The sequence below is a fragment of the Staurois parvus genome, unplaced genomic scaffold (assembly GCF_062004578.1).
Source record: "Staurois parvus isolate SC_StPar_1 unplaced genomic scaffold, SC_StPar_1.0 ptg000390l, whole genome shotgun sequence".
Classification (NCBI taxonomy): Eukaryota; Metazoa; Chordata; class Amphibia; order Anura; family Ranidae; genus Staurois; species Staurois parvus.
In genome coordinates, this window is record NW_028318186.1 from 4182407 (window position 1) to 4201571 (window position 19165).

The 19165-nt window shown below is 42.7% G+C and overlaps 1 protein-coding gene across 1 annotated transcript in view; it reads left to right on the plus strand.

The window, feature by feature from the left end:
• LOC149455558 (serotriflin-like) overlaps positions 1–19165 on the plus strand; it is a 49023-nt gene that overhangs the window by 26165 nt on the left and 3693 nt on the right. The window contains exons 7-9 of the mRNA XM_089686007.1: positions 2722–2864; positions 7491–7585; positions 15871–15956. Coding sequence (XP_089542133.1) covers positions 2722–2864; positions 7491–7585; positions 15871–15956 — 324 coding nt within the window. The remainder of the gene's footprint in view (positions 1–2721; positions 2865–7490; positions 7586–15870; positions 15957–19165) is intronic.

The following is a 19165-nucleotide window of genomic DNA, read 5'->3' on the forward strand; positions in this document are numbered from 1 at the left end:
TCTTCTTACTTCTTATTTACGGGGGGGGGGGATGTTCCATAGAAGCTGAGTGAGATGATGGGGGTTGCAGTAACTAGTTGCAAAATTGTGGATTCCATAGCAGGGGGTAGCGGTGCTCCAAGGCTAATGGAGTAAACCTTTTTTGAAGTACATGTAATCATGTGTTGCAGTCTGTTATGTCAACATTGTTTATATATAGAATCTTAATTATTAAGAAAATCATTCTAAAAAATATAAGTGTAGTGTGAGGAAAAGACTTAACTGATTTGCTAATGTAGGTCAAGTGGAGTGTGGAGATGAAAAGTGGTTTGGGTAGGTTGGTAAGGCCATTCATTTTGGGATGTGTGGAGGCGAGAAGTGGTTGTAACCCCCTCATTTCTTATATACAGAGTAAAAGAAGGGTGCTTTTGTATGACAGCTGGCTGTATTGGGATATAGGGGTTGCAGTGACTAGTTGTGAAAATGTGGATCCCATAGCAGAGGGTAAGGGGATCCCTGGAGTGGTGCCCTAGGCTAATGGAGATTGGTAACGTACATTAACGCTACAAACCTTTTAGCCAGAGGGGAGAGCTCCTATTGGATGTAGTAAACTGACACCCTCAAAAGACGACCTACAGAAGACTGGGACGACTGTTTTAGGTATGGTTTTATTTGCTACTTAGGGTATGTTATTTATTTGTAGTTTGTTGAAATATATAGATTTTTCAATAAAGTGGCTGGTGTACCCAAATCCAGTCAATCAGCAATTGAAAGGTGAAGCAAAAGGCCAAGGCTAATGGAAAATCCACTAGTCTGTTCTAGATATTCAGTTTTCCATGGACAGTATATAGTATGTTCATTAGAAATTATAAAATCTTTTCTTTTCCAAATTAAATAAAATTCATAAAATATATTAATATCCCCAAGTGTAATTCCAAAAAACTATAGACCTCTTTTTTTTCTTCTAATTATTTCTTCCAAAAATTGTCTCTCTTATTTTCACTCTTCGTGTAATATCCAAATATTCATGAACCTCAGAAACCAAAAAAACTCAACATAGTGTATTATCCCTATACAAAAAGAAAATTAGTGCCATTCATTGTGAATTACATCACACACTAAAACTGTGCATGTGAGAGGAAAAAAAAAGAAGAAGAGATTTATATATATATAAATAAATCCTAAATCGTGAAAAAAACTCTATATGTGAGCACTGCAATGAACAATCGTGATCCACTCAAGTGACAAGTGCTATAGTACTTTTAATAATGTTATTTCAACCCACTACACCAAACCAAACAACACTCCAACTCGTGTAGTAATGAATAATTACCCCAATACTGTTTCAATAAGGCTTGTCATCAACATAAGCGATGGCATCAGACTCCTGGGTCCAGATCAATCCTGGGATTCCTCCTCCACTCTCAACAAGACTACTTCCATAGACTTCATCTGTACTTATGTAGATACATTTTGCAACCCTGGCTTCATAAACCGCACGAAGAAGAATGTGTGTACCATATGTATTAACATAGGCAAATTTAAAGGAATCTGAAAAAGACAAATCTACATGGGTCTGTGCAGCAAAATGTAAGACCACATCTACACGTTCTACTTCAAAGAGATGTTTTAAAAACTGCACATCACAGATGTCTCCCTGTAAGAACTTGTAGTTTGGCTGATCCAAAACTGAATCAAGGTTTTTCAAGCTAGCACAGTAACCGAGCTTGTCTAGATTTATTACTAAATATTCCGGATAGCTTTCAACCAGAGAAATTATCATATGTGATGCTATGAAGCCAGCTCCTCCGGTCACCAGCAGTCTCTTCAGTATGTTCATTGCCAATTACCCATTACTACAATCCTCTCTCTATTACAAAATTACTCTCACCCCTGAAAAAAAAATTTTATTTGCTAACTCATTAGTAATTAAGGGGTGTCCAGGGCCATGGATACGGGGGAACCACCAGTCCTTCTGTATAGGGCCCAGGCCAGCAGGGGGGCCCAAGAAGCTGGGTGAATCAGATGTGGGCAGGGAGGGTGATCAGCATGGTGAGGAGGGGGAGCAATTACTGAAACCGGTCGCCTGTATGTCTCTCTCTGCAGCAGCTGAAAACTGGCTTCTTTGCCTCTCCCTCCCACTGGCTTTCAGCTGCTGCAGAGAGAGCCATACAGGGGATCGGTTCCAGTAATTGTCCCCACCGGCTCACCCATCACCCTCCCTAAGCACCATATATTTCCCCCTGCTGCTCAGGCCCCCACTGTGTTCCCCCACAGTGCTGCTGGCTTCCCTCCTCTCCTTCCTACCGCCAGTTTCAAGCACACAATGGGATCCTTCAGGACAGAGGGTGGGGGAAGGGTCTGGTAAATATGTTACATTTACCAGCCCCTTCCTTTCCTATATGAACACAAGTGATTGGTACTGATCACTCACTGTATCCACTCATAACTGAAGCAACAAACTGTTTTTTGTTTGGGGGGGGCTGCCAGGTTGGTCATGTGGGGTCCTGTGGGGGGTGTTAATCTAAGCCCTGAATTGCTGTGCATTTGTAGCCAGGCTCATAATAGTGATCTTATAATAGCAAAAGCTATATAATATGATTGATATAAAGGGGAAGTCAACTAAAGCAGCCTCTCCATACTTCTTGAATACAAACTTCTCAAAACCAAAGAACCCAAACCAAAAAAAGGGAAGATATTTTGAGTTCTGTCATTAACTTCTGTTTCATTGTCTGTTATTAGGTATGAGGTGTGGTGAAAATATATTTCTGTCAGCATACAAAATGACCTGGGACATTGTGACTGACAGCTGGTTCAGTGAATATGAGGATTTTAAGTTTGGATTTGGAACAATGAATGGGGCAGAGGTCGGACATTACACTCAGGTAGGGCTAAAGAAATGTAATGTGGTCTGACACTCAACTGTATGAACACAGTTTTATAGTGGCTGTAAACCCTTACATACACCCATTGAAGTGGCTATCCTCAGGTGATACAGAGATGAAACACATTCCCCTATATAAGGCATACCTATTTATCTGGTTTTGACATGTACTCGCTCCCACTTCCGCCTTAGTTCACTGCCCGCAGTCTCCTTGGAACTTTCACAGGTCCCAGAAGACTGTTGGACCAATCAGGATGCGCAGCACGACTCGCACATGCGCAGTGGGCACCTGGCTGTGAAGCCGCAAGCTGTCATAGCCTGGTGCCCACAGTAGAGATGCCAGCACTGTGGAGAAAAGGAGAGGGGCGGTATGGATGAATACATTGCTGGACCCTGGAATAGGTTGTTCAAATTTCACGTTAGTTGAGTAACTCATCCTCTATAGTAACTCTTCTTGTTCTCTGCAGGTAAATGATGGACTTCAAGAAGAAGCAACATGCCATCATTGAGTTCTTGACTAAGGAGGGGTGCAGGCTACCCAACACCCACAGAAGGCTACAAAACAGAGATGAAACCATTGATAAGAGCAATGTCTCATCATTGGTGACTCTTGTCAATGATGGCATCTCCATAAACATTCTGCAGCCATCCATGAATGTTTGACAGCCTGCAGCCTTCTCTTTGAAGAACTCAGTGGCAGCATGTTGCTTCTGCTTGGAAACTAATTATTTACCTGCAATAAAAAAAAGAGGAAGAGTTAGTACAGAGAAAGAGTTCCTCTACCAACATGTGAAATTTAAATGACCTATTTAAGTTAATAAAAAAAAAGTTATGACCACTTTTGCATTGCTTTCAGTACAGCCCTTTATTGTATTTACAGACATTTGCAAACACAGACAGTAGAAGGCAGCAAATCCTTATAAAACCCTCCTACCCCTGGTGAAATCTTTGCTTCCCATCAAAGGCAAGACAACATGGTAGTCAGCATTAGTTTAAGCAAACAGCGTTGTCCTCCCCCCACTTCTCTACCAACATGTGACATTTGAATGACCTATGTAAATTAATAGAAAAAATAAAAGCCCACGTTTGTAGTACAGCCTATATACAGTGCCTTGAAAAAAAAAGTATTCGTACCTCTTGAAATTTTCCACATTTTGTCATGTTACAGCCAAAAATTTAAATGTATTTTATTGGGATACAATGTGATAGACAAACACAAAATAGCACATAATTGTCATGTGGAAGGAAAATGAGAAATTGTTTTCAATTTTTTTTTTACAAATAAATGTGAAACGTGTGGTGGCATTTGTATTCAGCCCCCTGGAGTCAATACTTTGTAGAACCACTTTTTGTTGCAATTTCAGCTGCAAGTCTTTTTGGGGATAGCTCTACCAGCTTTGCACATCTAGAGAGGGACATTTTTCCCCATTCTTCTTTGCAAAATAGCTCAAGCTCTGTCAGATTGGATGGAGAGCGTCTGAACAGCAATTTTCAAGTCTTGCCACAGATTCTCAATTGGATTTAGGTCCGGACCTTGACTGGGCCATTCTAACAGATTAATATCCTTTGATCTAAACCATTCCATTGTAGCTCTGGCTGTATGTTTAGGGTTGTTGTCCCACTGGAAGGTGAACCTCTGCCCCATTCTCCCTCGTTTGCAGACTCTTAACAGGTTTTCTTGTAAAATTGCCCTGTATCTGGCTCCATCCATCTTCCCATCAACTCTGATTAGCTTTCCTGTCCCTGCTTAAAAAAAGCATCCCCACAATATGATGCTGCCACCACCATGTTTCACGGTGGGGATGGTGTGTTCAAGGTGATGTGCAGTGTTAGTTTTCTGCCACACATAGCATTTTGCTTTTAGGCCAAAAAGTTCAATTTTGGTCTCATCTGACCAGGGCACCTTCTTCCACATGTTTGCTGTGTCCCCCACATGGCTTCTCGCAAACTGTAAATGGAAATTCTTAGGGCTTTCTTCTTGCCACTCTTCCATAAAGGCCAGATTTGTGGTGTGCACGACTAATAGTTGTCCTGTGGACAGATTCTCCCACCTGAGCTGTGGATCTCTGCAGCTCCTTCAGAGTTACCATGGGCCTCTTGGCTGCTTTTTTGATTAATTCTCTCCTTGCCCAGACTGTCAGTTTAGGTGGACGGCCATGTCTGGTAAGTTTGAAGTTGTTCCATACTCTTTACATTTTCAGATGATGGATTGAACAGTGCTCTGTGAGATGTTCAAAACTTGGGATTTTTTTTTATATCCTAACCCTGCTTTAAACTTCTTCACACCTTCATCCCTGTTCTGTCTGCTGTGTTCATGATGCTGTTTACTCACTAATGTAACAAACCACTGAGGGCTTCACAGAACAGCTGTGTTTATACTGAGGTTAAATTACACACAGGTGGACTCCATTTACTAAGTAGATGACTTCTGAAGGCAATTGGTTCCACTAGATTTTAGTTAGAGGTATCAGAGTAAAAGAGGGCTTAATATAAATGCATGCCACACTTTTCAGATATTTGTAAAAAAAATTTAAAACCAGACAGTATGGTGCTGGCATGCACCTCTCTGCTCCCTTACCATCACTGACCCCCTCGGGACAGTGGGGCAATGACCTCTAATCCTAGTTCTACTAAAAGAACAGCACACACCTGTGCCATTAGTGGGTCTGTTTTCTCCAAAACCTGACCCAGACTGCATTAGCACACAATAGCATGGCCTCACCCTGCCACTATACTTACATACACACAAATATATATATAATTAGTGAGAACTAGCATCAAATGGTAGAGTTTTTCCTGCACACAGCCACTCGCTTTATTCCTTTTAAAAGGCCTTTTAGCCCAATTTTATTTAAAAGTTCCACAACATGCTTCCCAGGCAGGGGTGTTCACCATCAAAACAAATAAAACATTCTTATCAGCCCTGCTGGTTATCAGTACCTCCATTTATATGGGTCTCCCAGACCACTGGCTAGTCCCAGCACACAGTGTTGGACTCCTTGAATGCACACAGCCTCCTTCCAAAATATAGCTTTTTGCACACAGCTATTAACCACTTGTACAAAGCTTGCAGCCCCCTTGATGCTCTGGCTTCGACCTCTCCTAGGTGGAGACCTCCTTACTCCAGGGCAATGACCTCCTGTCTGCCGCGGGAGAGCCCAGAACCCTGGTTAGGCCTCTAAAAAAAGGCCTGCACAGACCTGTGCAATCAGTGTGCTGGCTGTTTTCAAAACATGGACCCAGGAATGGAGATTTCATCCCTCCCAAATCACTTAGAAATCTCCAGGCCATAGGTCCCAAAACAGGCTTTACAAACCAAAGAGGAAACTAACAAACCAGTTTCCTCTGCATTAAGAGAACTGCCGGGAGCCCTTCAACCTGTATGGGTGAAGATCCTGGGTTATAACCTTGACTATCACCATGGCAGGATACCGCACTGCCACTATATATATATATATATATATATATAAAACACATATATATAAAACACACACACATATATATATATATATATATATATATATATACATACATATACACATACAGTTCAGCTGTATATTATATTTCCCTGGAGTTCTTCTATAAGTTACCTCTATCATAAACAGCACCTACTCACCTTTCCTTTGGTCCCTCTCCACTCTGGCCACTGGGCATGAAAAGTGGAAGCCCTGTGTAAGCTCCAACACATGACCTGATAGGCCTAAGGAATCTCGCCCCACCCTAATGTATTAGTGAGGAGCCAGCAAAGGCCTAGTTGTGTGGAGAAGCATTAGAAGTCCATATTTCCCTATACTTAGAAATTCCAGATATTTTTCCTTTCTCTTGGCTGCTGCATGGACTAGCAAATGAAGGTGAGTATGTGCTGCTAGAAAGGGGAGAGGCTGAGTCAACTTGTTTCTCTGTCCCACATTGGAAAAGCACATGTTCATACTAAACTGAGGTCTTCACTTAATAATCCTAAATCCTAACCAATATTTCCAAATCCAAACCAATATTTTTAATTTATCACATAGAGCTTTATTCAGTCATAACTTTATTTTGTTCTATTATACCTAGTGAGTTTATAGACCTTCTACAGTATTAAAGTACAGTGTAAAATTTAGGACCTAATATAGATGAAAAAATGACTACTTTTTATAGGCTGCACCTCTGAAAACATTAACGTATAACATGTCTGAGAGCATTAAAGTGATACTAAACCTAAAAACATTTTTTTTTTACCTTAATGCATTGGCTGCATTAAGGAAAAACAATGTTTTTAAGTTCCCTGTGCTCCCCCTTCCCTGTGTGAAGGAGAAGAGATGGGAGAAGAGATCAGCACAGGGATTCGAACATCAGCAGGAGCCATTGCTGTCAATCAAGTGCGTTGAAGAGGAAGTGGGGCAGAGGGGCTAAGTCACAGACACACAGGTTGGGAGCGAGCATGCAGCATTTGACCCCATAGCAAGTGGCTTCCTACTGGGACACACAAAGAACAGGAGGAGCCAGTATCGCCGGTGGGGGGACCCGAGAAGAGAAGAATATGGGCCAATACCACTGCACAAAGCAGGTGAGTATACGTTTGTTATTTTAATTTTTTAAAAATGCCTTTAGTAATACTGTAATATTTTTTGTATTTTTTTCCTAGTTGATGTGGGGCACTTCCTATCAGGTAGGATGTGGTGTTGCTGAATGTCCAAATCTGGATACCCCATATAACTTTGTGTGTCATTACTGCCCAACGTAAGTATTATTAAAAAGCAGCACGCATGAACTAGAGTTTATTGGTGGTGGTTACCTTTTCAGTAAGTGATCCAGAGTAAGTAAAAGTACACCTTTTTTTTTTTACACGCCCAGCTGAGAAAGTCCTTTCTTATTGTTCATATTTGGGCACCAATTCACAAAAAGAACATTGGGGAACTGAAGAAAGTGCAGAGAAGGGCAACCAAACTGAAGAGGCATGGAGGAGCTCAGCTATGAGGAAAGATTAGAGGAACTGAATTTATTCTCTCTTGAGAAAAGGAGATTAAGGGGGAATATGATCTCCATGTATAAATACATCAGTGGTTCATATAGTGAACTCGGTGTAGAGTTATTCACCCTGAGGTCATCACAGAGGACAAGGGGGCACTCTTTACATCTGAAGGAAAAGAGATTTAATTTCCAAATATGGAAAGGTTTCTTCACAGTAAGAGCTGTGAAAATGTGGAATAGACTCCCTCAAGAGTTGGTTCTGGCCAGCTCAGTGGATTGCTTTAAAAAAGGAATGGATTCTTCCCTAGATACACAAAATATAACTGGGTGCTAACTTTTATAGGTAGAGTTTATCCAAGGAATATCAGGAGATCAAGAAGGAATTTGTTCCTCTGCAGGAGCAAATTGGATGATGCTTTGCTGTTTTTTTTTTTACTTCCTCTGGAACAATTGTGGGCATTGGATTATAACTTTTGTTTTTGTTGAACTGGATGGACTTTTGTCTTTTTTCAGACAGACCAACTATATAACTATGTAACTTAGATCGGTCAGAGCTGCAAAGGGTGCACACGCTAACCACTGGCCCAAAAGTGCTCACATTCTTGACCATATACGGGATAATATGGCTATTGAAACATGGTTAAACCATTGTGATCTAATCATGAAGATCATTGTAAAATAAGGTTAGGCTTTACTGACATTATGATAACCAAAATTTGTTCTTCCATGTAGGAACTAAGGTGGCTTACAACAGCTAAAGGGGCAGATTATATTCTTCCATTTGTCCCTTTTGATGCATCTAGTAGGAAGCATTATTATTATTATACAGTATTTATATAGCGCCAAAAAGTTTGCTCAGCGCTGTACATTAGAGTGGGGGACAGTACATGAGACAATACAAGTAACAATACAATACATGAGGGGTTTGAGGACCCTGCTCCTTGGAGCTTACAGTCTAGGAGGAAATGGCTGTGGGGGATGGAGTGGTAGGAGGAGTGAAGGAGATCAGCAGTTAGGTGAGGGAGGGGTAAGCTTCCCTAAAGAGATGGGTTTTCAGGGTGCGCCTAAAGGTGAGGAGGGTAGGTGACAGTCTGATAGATTGGGTAGTGAGTTCCAGAGGATGGGGGAAGCCCTGGAGAAGTCCTGGAGTCAGGCATGGGAGGAGGAGACCAGGGAGCTAGAGAGTAGGAGGTCTTCTGAGGAGCGAAGAGTACGTGTTGGGTGGTATTTGGATATCAGGTCAGTGAGGTAGTTTGGGGCAGTATTATGAATAGCTGATGAAGCATGATGAAGCTATTTAAATTATATAAATAGTGTCTATTTCTGCCCAGGCCATTTTTTAGCGCTGTCACACTTTGAATGGTAATTACTTAGTCACGCAACACTGTTACCAAATACATTTTATATAATTTATTCTGCATTTCTGTTATGAAGTCTTGCAAATAAATAATGCTCCTCAAAACTGTAGGCCAAATTGTATTCTGCTACATTTCATTGGTGAAAAAAAAACAAATCAGTGTATATTATTTAGTTGATGTGAAAGTTATAGAATCTACAAACCATGGTATGTATTTTTAAAACTTGATCAGTCTTGATGTACTGATGGCCTTTCTCATTTGTTGAGGCCCTCAAATGCCAGGACAGTACAAATACCCTAAAAAAAACCCTTTTTGGAAAGTAGACAGTACAAAATATTTAGTAGGAGTCATGATAAGTTTTTTGAAGTTGTAATTTTTGTTACAATTTTTTTTGGAAAAATGAAGAAATTTAAAAAAAATTATTTTCTTTCACAACATTGTCATTTTAACATGTTATTTCTCACACGTAGCATAGGCATACTTATAATTACACTCCAAAACACATTCTGCTACTCCTCCAAAGTATGAGGATGTTTGTGACCTTTTTTAAAGCCTTCACGCATAGAAGGATCCAAGGAGCACCTTTGGGTTTTCAGGTAGCACAATTTACATGTCTAATTTTATGACTATGAAGTGCTAGGGCAAAGAAACACAAACAAAATAACCTCATTTTGGAGAGCAAGCTCCTCAAGGTATTTTTTTAAAGACATAGTCTTTTAAAAAGTAATTTTTTCCACAAGTTTATGGAAAATGTGGAAAGAAATTTAAATTTATTTTTTTCACAAAGTTGTCAATTAATAAGATCTTTCTAATAAACAGTGCACACAATCTTCAAATTGCACTGCAAAACACATTATGCTACTCCTCCCAAGTATGGGGATTTCACACGTGTGAGACTTTTTCACAACCTAGCCATGTAGAGAGGCCCAAAATCTAAGGAGCAGCTTCTGGCTTTTAAAGGGGTATACATTACACACCTAATTTGCTGACTACCTATCAAAAAAGGTGAACAAAATATTTCCTATGGTTCCAGGAGTGCAGTTGTCCACAGGGGAGGCTGAGAATGTTGTCTCAAAAGGAGCATAGTCAGTGGGACATGCAGAAAGGTCAGTTCAGGCAGCAAGCAGAGACATGGTTAGCAAAAAGGGAAAGGATCAGTTCAGACAGCAGGCAGAAATATGATCAATAAACAGGTCAGTGTCAGTACAGGTGGCAGATAGAGACAATACTGCACTGGTATAGTGGTGATAAGGAACACTGTTTCTGGCATACACTGGTCTGGGGACACTGCAACTGGTGTGGTGGGGATAAGGAACACTGTTGCTGGCATACACTGGTCTGGTGACACTGCAACTGGTGTGGTGGGGATAAGGGACACTGTTGCTGGCATACACTGGTCTGGTGACACTGCAACATGTGTAACAGCAATCAGGAACACTGTTTCTAGCTACACTGGTGTGGCAACACTGGCCGATGTGGTGGTTATCGGAAATACTGTGACTGGTTGCCCTATTAGGGCTTGCGTTTACAACAGAGGTTGGGGGGACGTTAAAACCTTCCAGACGAGCCATGGTTTTACTGCCCTCCAACACTACCCCTGTTAGCTGCAGAGGCAGTGGCTGTGGGTGTACCTATGCTTTGCTTCGTAGCTATGGCAGGAACGTTGCTTTTATAGGGCATAGCGCCCACTGATCATAATCCATTTAAATGAATAGGGACACTTGTGTGAGGTCCAAGGGGTTAAAGGGGCTCATTATCTGGAATTTGGAGGATACAGCAGATGGTATATTGTGCTACTGTGCACCCCAGAAGGCACACTCTAGGCACACAAGCAGGATGACATACATGTACGTCCTCCTGAATCTGCGAAGCCAGGTGGATTGAAAAAAAAACAATGAATAAATCACTAATTGCTAATAAAATCAGTACTTCTGATGTAGCTCCTACACAAAAAATGATTGGTTAAACCCAATATACCGTATTTTTCGCTCCATAAGACGCACCTGACCATAAGACGCACCTAGGTTTTAGAGGCAGAAAACAGGAAAAAAAAAATTCTGAACTAATGGACTGCAGACATAGTACAGGAGATGACCAGAGACTGCGGACAGCACAGGGATGACCAGAGACTGCGGACTGTACAGGGATGACCAGAGACTGCGGACAGCACAGGGATGACCAGAGACTGCGGACACAGTACAGGGATGACCAGAGACTGCGGACAGCACAGGGATGACCAGAGACTGCGGAAAGCACAGGGATGACCAGAGACTGCGGACACAGTACAGGGATGACCAGAGACTGCGGACAGCACAGGAGATGATCAGAGACTGCGGACATAGTACAGGAGATGACCAGAGACTGCAGACATAGTACAGGAGATGACCAGAGACTGCGGACACAGTACAGGAGATGACCAGAGACTGCGGACACAGTACAGGAGATGACCAGAGACTGCGGACATAGTACAGGAGATGACCAGAGACTTCGGACAGCACAGGGATGACCAGAGACTGCGGACACAGTACAGGTAATGACCAGAGACTGCGGACAGTACAGGGATGACCAGAAACTGCGGACACAGTACAGGAGATGACCAGAGACTGCGGACACAGTACAGGGGATGACCAGAGACTGCGGACAGTACAGGGATGACCAGAAACTGCGGACACAGTACAGGAGATGACCAGAGACTGCGGACACAGTACAGGGGATGACCAGAGACTGCGGACAGTACAGGAGATGACTGCTGACCTTTGGGGAGGGGGGGGGAGCGGGTACCTGAATTTGACAGGTACCCGCTCTTACTTCCGCAGAGTTGTTCTTTGATCTTACCTGTTCCTCTATCCAGCCGCACGCTGTCTTCCCGGCTTCTTTAGTGTCGGCGCTCGGCATGACAGCCGGGTGCCCAGTGCGCATGGGCGAGAAGCCCTTGCGCTTTGTGATTGGTCCGGCGGCTTCTGGGATCTGTCATGTGTCCCAGGTACTGCCTTACCATTCACAAAAAGCACCGCTTCTTGCGCATGCGCGCTTGGCACCCAGCTGTCATGCCGAGCGCCCACACTACAGAAGCCGGGAAGACAGCGCGCCGCTGGATAGAGGAACAGGTAAGATTAAAGAACAACTCCACGGAAGTAAGAGCGGGTACCTGTCAAATTCAGGTACCCGCTCCCCCCCCCCACCTCCCCAAAGGTCAGCAGTCATCTCCATAAGGTCCCGCTGCAGAGCTGAGCGGCCGGCCCGGTATTCTGACACGGCAGTGGTGGAAATACCGGACCGGCCGCTCCGTATTCACTCCATAAGACGCACTAACATTTCCCCCCCTTTTTTGGGGGGAAAAAAGTGCGTCTTATGGAGCGAAAAATACGGTAAGTTTTACTGCAATATAACATTTCTAGTACATTTCTTTATAAAGGTCTAAACATCAGCCCAAAAAGAGGGACAGATGATTTTGGTTCCAGTAGAAGGACAGTCCCTCTAAATCAGGGACAGTTGAGGGATATGCTATCCTTCATTCATAGGATAACAGTTAAACAAAGACACTGCACGCCATCTCTGTCTGTGCATGTGTGAGATCTGGTGCTGTGTCATTTAGGGGCCGGCTACAAGAACCAGGAGGACATAGCCAGCTCCCCATGACATAAGGAAAGAAGGTGGCAGTGCAGGACAGGAACTGGAGTAGGAGAACCGTGCAAGGGAAGAGGTCTGCTGGGCTTGTATGAATATCAATGCAGCATCTTTATGACGATATTGAACCCGAAACTAAAAATGTAATATATTGCAGCTTACCAATCATTAGATATGGTTGCTGCATTCTTTTTCTTTTATAGGCTCTTTCCCAATGCGCCTGATGATCTGGCTAGTAACACGCCTCCCTACACTCTTGACGAAAGAGCAAGAGAGACACCTTTGACAACACCTTTATTAATCTGGGGGAAGGGTAGTGTTAGATTGACAACAGATTTAGATACACTAAAAAAAAATGAAGACAAACTCCAGCTAACACTTTATGAGCAGTTGTTCATTTTGGGATAACGTTTTTATAAAAATAAATAAAAAACGATCATTGAAAGCAGCACGGTGGTAAAGGGTTTGTCTCATCACTGTTACTGATACATCTGCAAGAGTGCTTGTTCTTTTGAAAGACAACAGACTTACTGGCCAGATCAACAGCTGAAAATGGATGAAAGAAAGCCTAAAAAAGAAAACGAATGCAGCCATCACATCTACAAATTGGTAAGCTGCAGTATAATAAATGTTTATTTTTGGGTTTAAAGTGGAGTTCCAGTCATTTTTGTGTTTATTAAAAGGCAGGAGCTACAAAAACACACACTCGCCTTTCCCAGGGTCCAACGATGTGCTCACCCGTGACGTCCTTTCTCTCCCTCTTCTCTCCCTTACGCCGGCATCTCAACTGTGGACACCAGGCTGTGACAGCTTGCGGCTTCACAGCCGAGTGCCCAACTGTGCATGCGTGAGTCGCGATGTGCATCTTGATTGAACCCGCAGTCTTCTGAGACCTGTGAATTGCGGGACGAAGGAGATATTTGCGAACTTCCAGCTCACTTCAGCACAGCAAACTGAGCTGGAAGTGGGAAGGGGTACCAAAGGCAAACAATTGGAGCTTCCACTTCATTATCGCTATGAGCACTAAAGGTAAGGGGGGAAAAAGACTGAAACTTTCATAAGAAAGGCCAAGTTCCTCTTTAAACATTAATCTCACAGTTATCTGATACAAAAGGAGGTTAGGATCTATACAGTTGCAAGAAAAAGTATGTGAACCCCTTGGGATTACGTGGAGTTTTGCATGAATTGGGCATAAAATGTGCTCTGAACATCATCTAAGTAACAACAATAGAAGAACACAGTCTGCTGAACATAATACTACACAAACATTAGATGTTGCCATGGTTTAATTGCACATAACATGTAAACATTCACAGTGCAGGGAGGAAAAAGTATGTGAACCTTTGGACTTAATAACTGGTTGACCCTCCTTTGGCAGCAATAACCTCAACCAAACGTTTCCTGTAGTTGCAGATCAGACCTGCACAACGATCTGGAGTAATTTTGGACCACTCCTCTTCACAAAACTGTTTCAGTGTAGCAATATTCTTGGGATGTCTGGTGTGAATCGCTCTCTTAAGGTCATGCCACAGCATTTCAATCGGGTTGAGGTCAGGACTCTGACTGGGCCACTCCAGAAGGCGTATTCTGTGCTGTTGCAGCCATTGTTTTGTTGAATTACTTGTATGCTTTGGGTCATTGTCCTGTTGCATCACCCATGCTCTGCGGAGCTTCAGTTGGCGGACAGATGGTCGTACGTTTTCCTGCAAAATGTCTTGATAAACTCTGGAATTCATTTTCCCATCAATGACAACAATCCGTCCAGGCCCTGATGCTCCCTCCGCCATGTTTTACAGTGGGGATGAGGTTTTGATGTTGGTGTGCTGTGCCTTTTTTTCTCCACACATAGTGTTGTGTGTTCTTCCCAAACAACTCAATCTTGGTTTCATCTGTCCACAGTATATTTTGCCAGTAGTGCTGTGGAACATCCAGGTGCTCTTTTGCAAACTTCAAACGTGCTGCAATATTCTTTTTGGACAGCAATGGCTTCCTCCGTGGTGTCCTCCCATGTACTCCATTCTTGTTTAATGTTTTCCTTATTGTAAATGTGTCAACAAAAATGTTAGCATGTGCCAGAGATTTCTGTAGGTCTTTAGCTGACACTCTGGGATTCTTCTTTACCTCATGCAGCATTCTGCGCTGTGCTCTTGCAGTCATTTTTACAGGACAACCACGCCTAGAGAGAGTAGCAACAGTGCTAAACTTTCTCCATTTGTAGACAGTCTGTCTTACCGTGGACACATGAACATCAAGGCTTTTGGAGATACTTTTGTAACCCTTTCCAGCTTCATGCAAGTCAACAATTCTTGATCGTAGGTCTTCTGAGAGCTCTTTTCTGCGAGGCATGGTTCACATCAGACAGTGCTTCTTGAAACCAGTAAACCCAAAAAAGGTGTGTGTTTTTTAAGGGCAGGACAGCTGTCAGCAACACATCCAATATCATCACACTGATTGGAGTCAAGGTTGGCTCACTCCTGGCTCCAATTAGCTCTGGGAGAAGTCATTAAGCTAGGGCCTCACATACTTTTTCCTCCCTGCACTGTGAATGTTTACATGTTATGTGCAATTAAACTATGGCAACATCTAATGTTTGTGTAGTATTATGTTCAGCAGACTGTGTTCTTCTATTGTTGTGACTTAGATGACGTTCAGAGCACATTTTATGCCCAATTCATGCAAAACTCCACGTAATCCCAAGGGGTTCACATACTTTTTCTTGCAACTGTAGGTGGTTATGTGAGATGTGGTGATTGCACTACTGTACATGGAAGCATATATAGTCATCAACTAAGAAATGTTAACCTTTTTCATAGGCTTTTTTGAGTTTGGGCAAGGACACAGGGACCCCATGATCCCCTATTGCCCGGGGGGCCCATGAGTTGTCAGTCCGCCCCTGGTTAACAAGTTTTCTTCAGTGAAGCTCGCTTAACCAAAAGCCTAGACCTTTATCCATGTGATCTCTAGCAAAGTGGTCAGTAAACCTTAACACAGATGCTTTACTTCAACAGATTCTTTTCTATAATATGTTATTTAGATACCTGCATTCTGCTTTTTGTTTTTTTTTTACAGAGGGAATCGGAAACCTACAGCATACCCATACAAAAGTGGAACACCTTGTGGAGATTGTCCTCGCTCTTGTGAAAATAATCTTTGTAGTAAGTTTTAATATCATTTACCCATGGTCCATTTGTAGGTGTTCATTAAGGTGTAGCTAAAGCCAATTATTATTTTGGATAGTTGGCATTTAAACGATGTTCAATTGGTACTAAGGGGTCCAAAGTGAGCCAAGAAAATATCCCCCAATCCATTACACTACCACCACCATCCCAAATCGTTGATACAAGGCAGGATGGATCCACGCTTTTATGTTGTTTACACCAAATTCTGACCATACCACCTGAATGTTGCAGCTGAAATTGAGACTCATCAGACCAGGCATAGTTTTTCCAATCTTCTATTGTCCAATTTTTAGTAGCCTCTGTTTTCTGTATTTAGCTGACAGGAATGGCACCTGGTGTGGTCTTCTGCTGCTGTAGCCCATCTGCTTCAAAGTTCAACGTAATGTACATTCAGAGATGGCATTCTGCATATCTTGGTCGTAACGAGTGCTTATTTTTGAGTTACTGTTGTCTTGCTATCATCTGGAACCAGTCTGCCCATTCTCCTCTGACCTCTGACATCAACAAAGCATTTTTGTCTACACAACTGCCACACACTGGATATTTTCTCTTTTTCGGACCATTCACTGTAAACCCTAGAGATGGTTGTGCATGAAAATCCCAGTAGATCAGCAGTTTTTGAAATACTCAGACCAGCCTGTCTGCCACCAGCAATCATGCCACGTTCAAAGACACTTAAATCCCATTTCTTCCCCATTCTGATGCTCAGTTTGAATTTTAGCAAGTTGTCTTCACCATGTCTACATGCCTAAATGCATTGAGTTGCTGTCATGTGATTCGCTAATTAGCAATTTTTGTATTAGCAAGCAATTGAAGAGGTGCACCTAATAAAGAGGCCGGTGAGATTAAGTGGTCCATATACTACTTTAAGTGTAACTCTAGATTTTTAGAAAAAGGGGTGATCGATGTACATTGCAAGGATTTTAACAAACATTGTTGCAGAGTCTCACCTTTTTCTGTTTTGGAGACATAGATGTTTGTTTCACCATATTCTTTGCAAACTGATTCTGAATGGGAGGGTCTGGTTCTAATGAGAAGCTGCAGGGTCTGCATCCCTTTAGAAGTATTTACCCTTGTAGAGTATCTCACGAAAATAAAAATTCCTATTGCAGGGGATGCCTAAAATTTGATCTCAGTGCAGACGTCTAGGAAAATCAGCAAACCAATCACACAAGTGGGAAATTAAATTTCTTGGGAGGCTCTGTACACAAACGATGCACAGAGTGCCTCTAGCGTTCTGTATTGCTTTGAAAATTACAGAAAATAACAATGGCTGCAGATTGAAAAGGAAAGGTAATTTTAAGACACACACGTATCCATAGCTTGCTCAAGACCAGGTTCCCCTATCCTTTTTCGCAAGCCAGGAGTAGTGAAACGAATCAAGAAGGGCTGGTTTTGGGTTGGAAACATTACTGTATGCACAGTGGCATCGCTACCCAGGTGAAACCCACTAGAGGGATGACACCATTAAGTAGGTATATATGTGTGCGTGTGAGGTGTCCTGACTCCGGTCTAGCATGTGTCTTCCATCATATACATTGGCCATTGCTTCCACCATCACCAATAGTAGACAGCACACTGTGGAGATTTTATCTTCAATGTGGAGATTTCTCCTCATTTCCTGTCCTTTCCTTTCTCCTATTTATCCCTTCAGCATCAGGTTTCTGGGTTATTACTGGAGGAGGGATGGTCGGTTCTCTGTCCACCCGCCTCGCCCCATTGCTGGACAAGTCTGGCTTGCTCCTACTTCTGGGCATAGTGCAGGGGCAGACTGACCATTTGGAAACTCGGGCACTGCCCGAGGGCCCGGGGTCAGTAGGGGGCCCCATGAGATGCCCCTAGTACCTTTTTCATAGGCTTTTTTTAGTGTGTGCAAGGACACAGGGGTCCCATGATCCCCTATTGCCCGGGGGCCCCATGAGTTGTCAGTCCGCCCCTGGCGTAGTGACGTCATCATGTGGCGTGCTCTCCCCAATTGCCTTAGTAATAGGCAGTGATATACTAGCAGGAGTTGGACAGAGTGATGGCAGCCGAGGGAGAGGTGAGAGATCTTCCTGGGGGAAGGGGTGCAGGGGAATTTTATGCAATGTGACATTGTGGGGTGCAGTGGTATTAAAATTGTGTAGGGGAGGGAGAGTTGAAGGGGGCTGCAATGAAGGTATAATTGCTGGTGAAGGGTAAATATAATTGAGGGGGGGCTGCAGTAGAATTATAATTGAAAGGGAGGGTGACACCATGTTTTACCACACCAGGTGACACCAGCCCTAGTGACGCCACTGTGTATGCAATCAATGCACTGATTATCAGAAATACTGCAAGAAGAGCTAATAGCAGTGCAGCTGACTTTTTTTTTTTATATTTTAATAACATTGAATTACAACATGGCTTGTGTGGAAAATGAATATGCCAATTTTTTTATTTGCTATATTTTTTCACAAAATTGGAGTTATTCTTTAAGTCTGAAAAATATCTGAGCTGTTGTCCCCCTGGACCACTAATAAATTAAGGTGATAGGAAAAAGATGAAATCTGTTGGACAGGCTCCTATGGATTCTACATAGTTAAAGGGTTACTACACCCAGGACCCCCTACACCTACACCCCTGCATTCACTATATCTGGTCTCCCACAGTGCACAGACAATGGAAACGCAATTATTTTAGTAAATATTAACGGCAAAATACTTTTACTCATCAGCAGTATATAGCAGTCTTGTGACTTCTATCAGTGTCTGGTCACGCACCAGTTAAAGCTTGTAGGATGAGTTTTCTCTAGGAGGATGTAGAACCCCTGACCTCTGTCTGGGCAGTGCTGATTGGCCCTGTGTTGCTCACATGCACTCTCCCAAGAAAAAAAAAACCTCTCTAGCAATACACACCAAACTGGGCATGGACAGTGTCTTCACATGATATGTCTTATCAGGAGATAAGAGGCAGACAATTGAAAAAAGGGGAGGATCAGAGAAGTCAGGATCAAACAGCATTTTTACACAATGCAGAGGATAAACCCCTTTGGTTCTACATTCAGTATAACAAGTATGCTTTACTGCATATACAGTAGACCAAACACGAATTCTTCTGCGCTCAAGGACCCAGGCGGGTGGCACATAGATGGAACCAGAACTGGACAAACACCGACCACCAGTGCTTCAAAGGTTGTGCAGCTCCAAACAAGGCTGGGGAAGCCC